Source organism: Camelus bactrianus, chromosome 20, assembly GCF_048773025.1.
Source record: "Camelus bactrianus isolate YW-2024 breed Bactrian camel chromosome 20, ASM4877302v1, whole genome shotgun sequence".
NCBI classification, from domain to species: Eukaryota; Metazoa; Chordata; class Mammalia; order Artiodactyla; family Camelidae; genus Camelus; species Camelus bactrianus.
This window is the reverse complement of record NC_133558.1, coordinates 24,287,972-24,301,278: the sequence shown is the minus strand read 5'-3', so window position 1 is coordinate 24,301,278 and position 13,307 is coordinate 24,287,972. Positions and strand designations below refer to the sequence as shown.

At 41.3% G+C, this 13,307-nt stretch overlaps 1 protein-coding gene across 2 annotated transcripts in view; it reads right to left on the bottom strand.

Annotated features, from left to right (window-relative positions):
• Positions 1–13,307, bottom strand: part of CMTR1 (cap methyltransferase 1) — a 53,162-nt gene that overhangs the window by 20,074 nt on the left and 19,781 nt on the right. For both annotated transcript variants that reach the window (XM_010948979.3, XM_010948980.3), the window contains exons 9-13: positions 9,936–10,134; positions 9,019–9,137; positions 6,963–7,059; positions 6,514–6,646; positions 5,492–5,671 (exon numbers count right to left, since the gene is read on the bottom strand). In XM_010948979.3, coding sequence (XP_010947281.2) covers positions 5,492–5,671; positions 6,514–6,646; positions 6,963–7,059; positions 9,019–9,137; positions 9,936–10,134 — 728 coding nt within the window. The remainder of the gene's footprint in view (positions 1–5,491; positions 5,672–6,513; positions 6,647–6,962; positions 7,060–9,018; positions 9,138–9,935; positions 10,135–13,307) is intronic.

Genomic DNA, 13,307 nt, shown 5'->3' with positions numbered 1-13,307 from the left:
CTCAACAAAATATTAGCAAACTGAATTCAACAATACATTAAAAGGATCATATACCATGATCAAATGGGATTTATTCCAGGGATGCAAGGACATAATACCTGCAAATCAATCAATATTAATATACCACATCAACAAACTGAATAAAAATCTTATGATCATCTCAATAGATACAGAAAAAGCTTTCAACAAAATTCAACATCCATTTATAATAAAAATTCATTGCTAGCGAGGGAACATACCTCAACATAATAAAGGCCATATATGACAAACCTAGAGCCAAAATTATACCCAAGAGTGAAAAGCTGAAAGTTATTTCCTCTAAGATCAGGAACAAGACAAGAATGGCCACTCTTGCCACTTTCATTCAACATCATATTGGAAGTGTTAGCCACAGCAATCAGACAAGGAAAACAAATAAAAGGTATCCAAATTGAAAATGAAGAAGTAAAACTGTCACTGTTTGCATATGACATGATACTACATAACATATACAAAATCCTAAAGATGCCACCAAAAAACTAGCAGAACTAGTAAGTGAATTCAGTAAAGTTGTAGGATATGAAATATACTGAAGTCTGTTGTGTTTCTGCACACTAACAACAAACTATCAGAAAGAGAAATTAAGAAAACAATCCTGTTTACAATTGCATCAAAAAGATAAAATACCTACAAATAAATCTAACCAAGGAAGCAAAAGACCTGTACTCAGAAAACTGTAAGACATTAATTCATTCAAGAAATTGAAGATAACACAAATGGAAAGATATACTGTGCTTATGGATTGAAAGAATATTGTTAAAATGACCATACTGCCCAAGACAATCTACAGAGTCAATGCCATCTTTGTCAAAATACCAATAGCATTTTCCACAGAACTAGAATAATTCTAAAATGTGTGTGGAACCATAAAAGATCCCAAATAGCCAAAACAATCTTGAGAAGAACAAAGCTGGAGATGTCACACTCCCTAGTTTCAAACTATATTACAAAGCTACACTAATTAAAACAGTGTGGTACTGACACAAAAACAGACACGTAGATCAATGGAACAGAACAGAGAGCCCAGAAATAAATCCACATACATATGGCAATCTATGATAAAGGAGGCAAGAATATACAATGGGGAAAAGACAGTCTCTTCAATAAACAGTGTTGGGAACACTGGATAGCTACATGCAAAAGAATCAAACTGGCCTACTTTCTCACACCATATATAAAAATAAACTCAAAATGGATTAAAGACTTAAATGAAAGTAAGACCTAAAACCATGAAACTCCCAGAAGAAAACATAGGCAGTATGCTCTTTCACATCCATCTTAGCAGTATTTTCTTGGATACGTCTCCTTTGGTAAAGAAAACAAAAGCAAATGGCACTACATCAAAAGCTAAAAAGTTTGTGCACAGCAAAGGAAACTATCAACAAAACAAAAAGACGGCCTACTGAATGAGAGAAGATATTTACAAACAATATATCTGATAAGGGGTTGATAATCCAAAATATACAAAGAACTCATACAACTCAATATCAAAAAAACCCAAACACCTCATTGAAAAATGGGCAGAGGATCTGAATAGCCACTTTTCTGAAGAAGACATACAGATGGCCAACAGACACATGAAAAAATGTTCAACATCACCAATTATCAGAGAAACACAAATCAGAACCACATGAGATATCCCTCCCATCTATCACAATCACTATTATCAAAAAGACAACAAATTAAGAAGTGTTGGCAAGGATGTGGAGAAAAAGAAACATCTGTGCACTGTTGGTGGGAATGTAAATTGGTACAGCCACTATGGAATATATAGTATATAGGTTCCTCAAAAAAATGAAAATGTCTACCATACAATTTAGCAATTCCACTTGTTTATTTTTCTGAAGAAAACAAAAATGCTAATTCAAAAAGATATATGCACCCTTATGTTCACTGCAGCATTATTTACAATACCCAATATATGGAAGCAACCTAAGTGTCCATCTACAGATGAATGAATAAAGATGTGGGGTATATGTGTGTATGTGTGTGTATATATATCACATACCTATGTGAATGAACATTATATATACCTATATAAAGAAATATTACTCAGCCATAAAAAAGGGAGTGAAATCTTGCTATTTGCAACAACATGGAAGAACCTAGAAAGGGTTATGCTAAGTAAAATAAGTCAGAGAAAGATAAATACCATATGATTTCACTTATATGTAGAATCTAAAAAACAAAACAAATGAACAAACATAACAAAACAGAAACAGACTCATCGATAGAGAACAAACTGGTCGCTGCCAGAGGGGAGGAGGAGGGATGAGTGCTATCAAAGAGGGAGATTAAGAGGTACAAACTTCCAGTTATAAAATAAACAAGTACATGGATGTAATGTACAGCATTAGGGAACATAGTCAATAATATCAGAATAACTCTTATGGTGACAGATGGCAACCAGACTTATCCTGGTGAACATTTTGTAATGTATAAAAATACCGAATCAGTATGTTGTACAACTGATACTAATATAATATTGTAAGTCAACTTACTTAAATAGAAAATAAATAAATAAATTTTTAAAAATAAAATAAAAATGAGCAAAGAACTTGAGTAGGTATTTCTCCAAAAAAGATACACAAATGGCCAATTTGCACATGAAAACATACTCAAAATCATTAGTCATGAGGGAAATGCAAACCAAAACTACTGTGAGATACCAATTCATACCCAAGTAGGATGGCTATTATGAAAAAAAAAAATCAGAAAATAACAAATATTGGTGAAGATATAGAGAAATTGGAACCCTGATGCGTTGTTGGTCAGAATGTAAAATGGTGCAGCTGTTGCAGAATATGGCAGCTCCTTAAAAAGTTAAATAGAACTACCAAATGATCCAACAATCCCACTTCTGAATGTATACCAAGAACTGAAAGCAGAGACACAGTTACTTTGCACACCAATATTCGTAACACTATTATTCTCAATAGCTAAAATGTGGGGGAAACTCAAATGTCCCTCACAGATGAATGGATAAACAAAATGTGGTACATATATATAATGGATTATTACTGAACCTTAAAAAGGAATGAAATTCTGACATATGCTACAACATGAATCTTGAAAACATTATGCTAAGTGAAATAAGCCAGACACAAAAGGACAAATATTGTATGAATGCACTTGTATGTAGCACCTGCAATAAGAAAATTCACAGAGATAGAAAATATAATAGAGGGTACCAATGGCTGGGGATTAGGGGAATGGGGAGTTCTTGTTTAATAAGCAGTTTCTGCTCTGGATGATTAAACAGTTGGAAATGCATAGTGGTGATGATTGCACAACAAAGTGAATATACTTAATGCCACTGAATCATATTTTGAAAAGGGTTAAAATGGTAAATTTTATGTTATATTTTGCAATTTAAAAAAAGGACTCAACAAATTTTAAACATCTGCTTATCAAAAGACATCATTAAGAAAATAGGCAAATTATAAATTGTGGAAAAATATTCACAACACATTAGACATGTATTCAGAATATATAAATAATTCCTACAACTTAATAAAAACACAAATCAATTTTTAAATGGTCAAAAGACTTGAAAAGATAACATTAAAAAAGATGCAAATAGCCAATAAACATAAAAAAGGGCTCAACATCATTAATCAGCAGAGAAATGAAAATTAAAACAATGATACAAACATTACACCCCACCAGAATGTTAAAATGAAAAGACTAACAATACCAAATGTTGATAAGGATATAGAATAATTAGAACTCCATACTTTGCTGAAGGGTGTAAACCAGTACAAACACTTTAGAAAACTATTATCAAAGAGTTAAATATACATCTACCCTATGACCTAGGTTTCCAGTCTTGGGTATTTACCTAAGAAAGGAAAACATCGGTCCACCTGTACAAGAATGTTTTAGTAGCTTTATTCATAACAGTCCCAAACTGGAAACAGTACAACGGTCCATCAACAGAAGAATAAATATGGTATATCCATACAATGGACCCTACTACTCAGCAATAAAAAGGAACAAACCCATACAACATGAATGAATCTCAAAAAACATTACAGTGAGGAGAAAAAAAAAGACACAAAAGTGTATATGTATGATTCCATTTATTCAAAGTTCTAGAACAGACAAAATTAACTTATAATAAAAATCAGAAGAGTGGTTACTTCAAGGTTGACTGGGTAAGGGCACAAAGAAACTTCCCAAAATGACGGTAATTTTTTTTTAATCTTAATAGGGATGTAGGCTACAGGAAAAGATGCATTTGTCAAAACTGACTGAAGTGTACACAGAAGATCTGCATTTCACTTATGCAATTATACCTCAATTTTTTTTTAACAGAAAGAAAGAAAACTGGTTATAGGATTGCTTAAACACTTTGCATTTGGGAGCACTAAGAAATCCATGCATTTTTTGCCATGCATCCCACACATACTTGTAGCAGATGGCAACATGGCTCAGCAAAAAGAAGTCCAAAAATGTAACAAAGCCTTGGCTTTGCTGATTCAAGGCTGGTCCCGGGGCCTGTTTGTTCCCTCATGTACAACATGCTGAAACTTACTATCTGCTCCACCTTGGTGCCCAGCCTTACATCAACATAAGAGAGTTCATGTGGTAGTACTATGGAAAGTTAAAATACTGGGAGATGGTAGATAAGATGGATAAAGACTTCCTCTCCTTCTGATTCTAAGGGCCACCTATACATTCAAGCTTCTCTGAGAGACTTAGGGTTGCACCCTTAGAAATGACCTTTCTAACATCTGCTTGACTCCCTAAGAAAGCATTGCTACTGATTCATTGATACTATGCAATTCTCCAACCTATCTCAAAAAACTTCTCAGTAAGGCTTGCCCACTTAGAAAACTGAGCCAACTGTCACAACTTTAAATTATCATCACTAACAGGGAGTTGGGGAAACAAATAAAGAAGGCTTAAAAAACAAAACAAAACAAAACAAACCCCCAAAAAACAGAAAACCAGCGTTCAGATGGCCAATTTAGAGAACTCATGGATTGGCGAAAGCTTTGGTACTAGAAACTTCCAAAGCATGTTATACACTTGCTTTTCAGCCATCTCTTGCCTCCAAACAGGGGACTTCATAAGGCAACAAACTATGATGGCCTTTTACAAACAGAAGCAATTAAAGGGAAATTACTCCTGCCTCCGAGGACACAGGATGTCTGCTCTCTGTCAGATTTCACTATCGTACTCAGGCTCCCATGGGTAGGGCAATGCCAGCCAGACTCCCACCAGCCACCCTTGTGACAGATGAGCATGGGAGCAGGATGAGGGTCCCCAAGGTACCCAAAGTCCCTAGGAGCCCCGGAACAAGCAGACCAACCCCAGTAACCAATTTTTCAAAACTGAAAAAGCGATTATCAAGAGGCAGTCATTCAGTCCTTCATTCTCTGGTCTTCCTTGATACCCTAGTGGTGCCAGGAAAATGAATAAATAAATAAAACACCGGTTTGCTTACCTTTCATTGGACCGTATCATGTAGTCAGTAAATTCATGGTCTCCCTTGATCACCTCCAAGGGGACCACAAGGTTGACATCAGAATCGGTGTTCCGCAGCTGGTTGAGTTTAATATTGACTGAAAAGAGGTACCGTCGTACGTCATCTATGCCCACCTTCAGGCCCTTGCACACCACATACCTGGCAGGAGATACCCTGTCACTCCACTGAGTAAAGGCTTCTCCCCACATTTCTCCTCCCCAAACCTCTTGCTGAGTCATGAAGCTCAACAGCCTTGTCTATGCACAAACAGCACAGACTGTGTGCTGCAAAGTTCACCTCAAATCCTTCCTTTTTACGTTGGGCTGTATTTCAACTATGTCCTGTGCCAGGTTGGCTGTGTCACCATCACCTGGGGAGTCTGTGAAGTTAAAGACAGACTCTCCAGGGATGAAGCCCAGAAATCCGTGTTTGTAACAGGCCACCTAGCAATTCAGATGGCCCCATCTTCTCTCAGATCGTGCATGGGCACTGTGTGCCACTTGAGATGCCAACAATGCCTCAGTTGATGGCCCCCTTGCCCTTTCTCAGCCCATGTTCCTTCAGGTGACCGACCCTTCTCTTGGTCTCCTTCTCCCTCCTGGGCGAATCCAAGGATCATCCACATAAGTGTGGTGAATAAGGTTTGTGGAGAAGTAGGCAGAGGCTAAATCAAAGGACAAATAAAATCCAAATCGTGACTCCTCTTGGTTTCAATCACTTTTTTAATTTTATTTTTTGTTTGTTTGTTTTTTGGGGGAAGGTAATTAGGTTTATTTATGTATTTATTTATTTATTTTTTAACAGAGGTACTGGGGATTAAACCCAGGACTTTGTGCACGCTAAGCACGTACTCTACCTCTGAGCTATACCCTCCCCCCCCATCACTTTTTTAAAATGAAGGTTTTTAACGTAGCTTGAATGGTCATGCCAGAGATGCACCAGGATTTGCTGTTCTGACATTTAGCCAGCTAGTATGATTAAAATGGAGAGGAAAGTCTCACCTCTCTGAGTTGGCAGGACGGCTGGTAATCGGCTTAAAGAGACATACTCGTTCAAAGCAGCAGTACAGCAGGTAGATGAGCCCCACGCTGAATGGTGTGAAGAGGTCAAAGGTTTTACAGATGAAGTGGCCTCCTAGATTAGAGAGAAAACACCAACAGCAATCAGCAGTTTCTATCCCAGGAAGTGGGTAAGGTAGTCTCAGGGAACATGACAATGTCAGGGACCCAGCACCTGGGTCGAATGAAAGTCAGAGGCAATACGAGAGAGAGACAGTTTCAGAGGGGATTTTGGGAATTCTATAGCACTTTTGGCCCTAAATTCCTCATTCAGCCACCTGTCACCTATATAAGCAGATTTTTTTTAACTTCCAAGCCAATCCCTATACATGATCTTGTCCAACACGGCCTCTGGTGGGTCCTGGGTGGGGAGACAGCATAAGAAGTGTCACCTGTCCGGACAACAGACAGCGCCATGAGGAACTGACAGAGCAGCAACTGCTTGCTAAGGATCTCCTGCAGGTTCTCCTGTCCCTCCACGGAGAAACCCTGAAATGAGAGCACATGAATCAGGGTAGAAAAGAGAAGTGGTGAGGACTAAAAAAAGGAACCCCACCTCATCTTCCTTGAGATTTCTTGAAATGTCATTGATCTCCACCATCTGACAAAGATACAGCTTGGTGTTTAAATTATATGGCACAGTCACAGGGCTCATTATGGTGAGGTTAGCACCAGGCTCTGGGCCTGACCACCAGGCCTGTGCTGTTTTCCTGCTCTATCATTCCCGGGGATGGAACCAAGCCTGCTCCTCCAAGGAGATGGTCCAGCAAATTTTAAAACTCATGTGGGAATCCAAGGGACAAGTACAGCAGTACAGAGGCAAAATGAGGCTAGTCACAGGCCAACTACAAGATAGGAAACTGAATGCCCTGGTGAGTCCAATGAGACCCAGGGTGCACAAGTGGCCTGAATACTCTGCATGAGCTCACTTAGCCCCTGGGCTGACCACTGACCAGGGGGCTCCAGTCTGATAACAGGAGAAAAGTGAGCACAACTCTGACAGTCACAGTAATCACTCTCTCTCTGCTGACCAAGGATTTATTCACAAACCCCCTTTCCTGTCCCAAGACCATGGACCCTCTCTCTCCAGTTGGCAGGGTCTCTGGCCAGGGTGTCTGTTCAAAGAATCTGTGCTGCTATTCCTGGGATGGTCTCCCTCCCTGTAAGATCCCAAGAGGGAGCAGACAGCCAAGTTCATACAAGTAAAGGAGGCCAGGGGCTATGTTAGGAAGAGAAGGCAGTTGTTTAATGGGTATAGTTTCAATTCTGCAAAATGAAAAACTTCTGGAGATGTGAATAGATTCAACAATACTGAACTGTACACTTAAAAATGGTTCCAGTGGTAAATTTTATGTTATGTGTTTTTTACCACAGTAATTAAAAAAAGAGGCTGGTCTCCATTAAGCTGGTCCCAGCCTGGACAGGTCTCCAGAATCAAAAATGTTAAGCAATGTCTTTCATTTATAGATGCTTCTTAAAATGCATGCCTGTTTAATAGGGTCAATCAAAAAAACAGATGAGGGGGCACGGGTCACCAGTCTACACTGCCTAAGCAGAAGGACAATCCTCAAGTTTGCTGACTCGAGCTGACACTGCAAGGCCGCCTCCCAAGCACTATTAGACCCCCACATGCTCAGCTAGAGCAGCCCCTCCCTCCCCTCTGCCCAAGTCTGTCAATTACTCCCCGCTGTGCACAAAGCTCTGTTGAGCCAGGGCATGTTCAGATCCCATGCTGACATCCTAAACATTTCTCCACCTTTCCACACAGCTACAGCTTGAGAGACCACCCGAGGAGCTCCAGAGGCTTTTCTCAACTTAGCCATGTGGCCCTAGAGCAACTGCCATGTTCTCTGACCCTCTATGTTAAGTGGTGGCTCGCTCCAGAAAGACGACCTGCAGCATCAGACTACTGGGGAAGAAAGCGGCAGGGGGCTTGCCTCTATGCAACAAGCAGCTGCCCAAGGAATGGGCAACTTGAATATTCACCTTAGCCCAGCCACTAACAGAGTTTCCAGTGGATTCCCTGAGCTGCTGCCTCTGGCTATGTGGTCACCTATCAGCCTATCTAGAGGCTTAGGAGCGGCCGTGTATAGAACAGCTTCCACCAGAAGCAGCACCAAGGGGACAAATGATAGAAATGTTCTTCCTGGTCAGTTTTGCCTAGCTCATCTTAGTCATGGTTCTCCCTTCAACAGGTCTCAAGGCCCTCTGAAGAAGTGAGCTGAGAAGGCCCACTTGCTCTAAGATGTCTACATTACAGCCTTGACAAAACTACCACTAAAAATATGTACAAAAAGAATTAAAACATACATCATACACTCCTACAATCTGAACAGTGAGCTACCACCTCCCGGGGCAGCTGAGGGACCCAACAAAACAAAATCAATCCTCAAGCCTCTAACATGATAAATCGCTAAAGCATCACCCAATGAAAAGCAGGTCACCTACCCCATCGGCCATCAGAAAGTGGACACCCTTGCGATCTGTGTTATCCAGGACAAAATTCTGAAAAGCAGAGATGTTCTCCGGGCGGGTGATGTCTCCATCTCCATCGATCCCACCCTCGCCTGAGTGAACACAAGATTCACATTTAGCTCACCTGCCCTGTGCATCCCAGGAGCTGAGACACAAGCTCTCTGGGGCTGTGAACACAGGTATCAGGCAGGCCTCGAGGCCCAGGAGAAAAGCCCCTGTGAGAAGCAACCCTCTGAAGGACCTGTCCCATAAGACTGCTGTGCAGTGATGGACCAGGAGGCAAAAACAGGGCCCTGCTGTAATAAAGCAAAGTTTAAAAGGAGTTGACCAGCCAAGAGTCATCAACTAAAATAGGTCTTCATGTTCAAGATTAAAGCTGTGTTTAAACACCTGCATTTAGGAACCAATATCAATTTCTTAGAAAGAACTGTTAACAAAGGACTTAGGGTTTGCTGCCAAGTCATAAAAAGCAAGACACAGTGGAGGGAACCATTTGGGGGTTGCTGAGCTGTCTGCTACGCAGGGCACGCCACACTCAGGACACAGGGCTGGAGATGGGCATGGGGTTTGTATTTGTTAATAACCCTGTCAGTTCTCAGTCGGAGATCAGGCAGTTTCATTATCTCCTATCACCACAAGAGAAGAAAGGAGCAATTAATATGGCTTTGATGAGAGTCTGCCTAGTGAAGTGTTTAACTTGTATCCCCTAGGCCTGGGGTAAAAAGGGACAGTCTAGAGAGAACCAAGACCTTCATGACATGGACTGGGAATCCCAGGCTGAGAGACCTAGGAAAGAAAACATGGCAATTGGATAATAAGTACTCCTGACCTAAAGTCCCCACAGAGACCTGTCCCTCATAGCCCCTGGGTACCCTTCTCCATGTCCCTACCATAGTAGGGTTCGAAGAGTTCACTGGAGGCAGAGTAGAAGTCCTCCAACTTAAAGTCATTAGGGCCCTTCAGAGTCATTCCAAAGCCCTTTGCGTGCCACTTCTTCCTCCACAGCACATACTCCGAAAAGCCACCTGGGCCTGCACAGACGTCAGCAAAGTACAGAAGCTCAGCTTCCCGGTCCTTCACCAGTGGTTTCTGCAAAGACAAGTGGAAGACAGGGAAGGAAGGGAAAAAAGATGGCTCAATGGGGAGCATGAAAGAGAACATACAGGAAGTAAACTAAGTCTTTCAGCAAGCACAATGCAGAGTTCCTGCCAGGGCCACAATAATCAGGAAATGTATCCTCTGTGATCTTTGCTCTCTAGAGTTGCCCATCTCGACCTCAAAATACCCAATGCCTTTCACACCACCAGGCCTAGCTCAGATGCCTAATAAAAATATCTTGGTCGGCATCTAAGTGTGCATTTTTTAATTTCTCAGCATCTTTTCCTTACCATATCCTGCCTGACAAGAGTCCTACTGAGCAGAATACATGTTCTACCCTCCACATTACAGACAGAGAAAAAGAGACACCGAGACCTAAAGTAATCTGTTCACAGCCAGTCTGTAACAAAGCTAAATCAGAATCCTATCAGCCTGACCGTCAGACTCAGGTCTTTCTGTCCAAAGTCTGAGGGGCTCTAACATCACCCCCTCCCAGCCACAGGGCCTATCTTTCCAGACCAAAGCCTCTGCTTCCCTTCTCCCCTTTCTCCTAGGCTCTCCCTTTTTTTCTCCCCCAAGTAACTTTTTATTGTGGAAGAATTTCAGATTTACAGACAAGTTGCAAGGACAAAGTTCACATATACCCTTCACCCAGTTTTGTTAACATCTTATACTGTCATTTGTCAAAACTAGGAAACTAACACTGGCATACTACTATTAACTAAAACCCCAGATTTGATTCAGATTTCACTAGAGCCCTTATTCTGTTCCGTGACCCCATCCAAGAAACAACAGTGCATTGAGCAGCCTACTTTCTCATACTTCCTTCCTCTCCGGCCTCTGCGCCTCTGCTAGCTGGGGCCTGGGGTGGTGCACAGCTGGGAGCTGACAAGATAGAACAGGAACACTGGTGTGCAGCTTCCAGGCAGCCACCAGAGCACCTGCCCACCTAAGGAATAACTAAATTACAATAATCATTTGAATTTTTATTGGATTACAGTTTTGGCCACTTGAGTGGCTTTAACTCTTAATCTAAAATTTATACTGAATGTAGCACTGGCCCATACTGTGTGTTTACACTTCTACACACCTGGGCCCTAGATGGTGAATTCTACTTGTCCCAACCCTCAACAGCAGATAGGATGTATCATTTGTACTGGTGACAAGAGGCAGGGCTCTAGAGGGGATGACTGCAAGGGACCCCGATGAACATCTGGCAGGAAGTGGCTGAGACAGCTCAGACTTCCCTGCAACAGGTTTGGCATGGCTGAGTGCTTGTCCAGAGCTCTGCAACTGCTGGATAAAGATCAGAAAACTCCAGGGGAAACAGTTATAAGAAAGAAATACTAATGTTCACAGTCCAGGTACTTTCTAGGTGACAAGGGCCTTGCCTCTGATGATAGTTATCTAACTTTATCAAAACAGTAAAAAAAAAAAAAAAAAAAGTCTCTAGAGAAAGTGACTTTAGCTAAAAATAAACTTCATCATCCTATGACAAGCCCATGCGGCTTCTGGGATACATCAGTTCTTTCTCCCTTCCCCGCCACTTCACCCCAGAATTCTTCATTCCTGAGCCATTAATTATTCATATTTTTGGATTACATTCATTTGCACACAAAAAAAGACCTAATGGCCATTGTGAGAACACTATGTAGCACTTCCCAGGCTGCAAAGCGGTCATGAGGCAGGGGTCACAAGTTTAAGGCCTGCACACACTGCAAAGAGGGAAAATGATTTTTTCACCACTGGCCTGAGGCTCCAGCCTCTCGGGGTGAGCCGCTGGCCCAAAGGAAGGCTGGGGAAAGGAATGGGAATGAATCAATGAAAGTATCTCACCTCCAAAAACAGAGCATAAATGTGATCTTGTCCTGCGATTTTAGGATGTGTGCACAGCCAAAAGGTCTTCTCATAGAAAGGACAGCTGGGGTTCTCTCACCTCTGTACTTACTGGCTGTGCAGTCAAAGGCTAGCGCACAATTTATGTCTTTAAGCTTGAGCTTTCTCAACTGTAAATTGGGACTAATGTAGGTTATTTCTCAAGGCTGTTGTAGGATTAAATAAAATATCATATGTCAAAGAACTTTATAAACTGTACAATACTAAACAAACGTAAGATGACCTTATATTCAACTAGATCAACTTCCTTAGTCAAAACTCCTGTCCTTTTCCATCCTTTTTGCAATGCCTAGCTGTGTTCTATATGCAGTGGGCACTTTGTAAGTGTGGTCTAATTTCTTCTAAGATAGCACTAAAAAAATAAATAAAAATAAAAGATAGCACTGAAACTTAAAGATCTATATTCAGTTTTTTTCTCCTGTTATACTTCACAACCAATGTTTTCTTACCTCAACAATAACCCCATGCACACAAATCCCTCAAGTAACATTCTGGTTTATAATATGCTTCCATAGACCCAAAGAATCTAAATGCCCTTCTTTCCCTTGCCCCTTCCAATTCTTGTTTACAATGTACTTCCCTACCCGAGCCTCTTTTCTCCTTTTACCACAATCTGCAGAAGCAGAAACACATTGAGAGACCCTCCCTCTGGCTTCCCACCTCTACCCTCTCCACACTTCCTCAAGCTTCAAGTTCTCTACATTCTTATTCTACAATTTGCATGATCCAAGAGCCACTGAGACCCTAGCAAACCTGGACGTGTGCCTGGGGCTTCAGCCACTCCCATCTCTACTAGGAACTGCTCTAGTATCTCTGCTCGCCCTGGAAATGTACCAAGCCCACTGGGCTTGGCTGTCACTCTAGTTCTCAGGGGAAAACAAAGGTGAAAAGAGAAAAAAATACTAAGGGCTGAAGAGAAATCACTTTTTATAGTGGAGTGTAGAAGAACATCTCTGAAAGGGCAATTCTCCACGGCCACTATCAATCAATTGAAGTCAAGAAGCTGCCTGAAGCATTACAAACACAGCTGCCTTTTCCTATGTAACAAACATCTCCACCCTTGATCTGAATGGTACAACCCTGGTGCCTACTTCATTTTCATGACAGCAAAAGACAATAACCAGATACCAGCTGCTGCAGGCGTTTACATTAGAAAGCCCAAAATGACGGTGTGACTTCCCATCAGCTTGACAGAGCTCCTCTGCCAGGCAGGGTTTAAAGGAAATCATTTGGAGTTCAGAAAATTAAATCAACATTGTATCAACCTA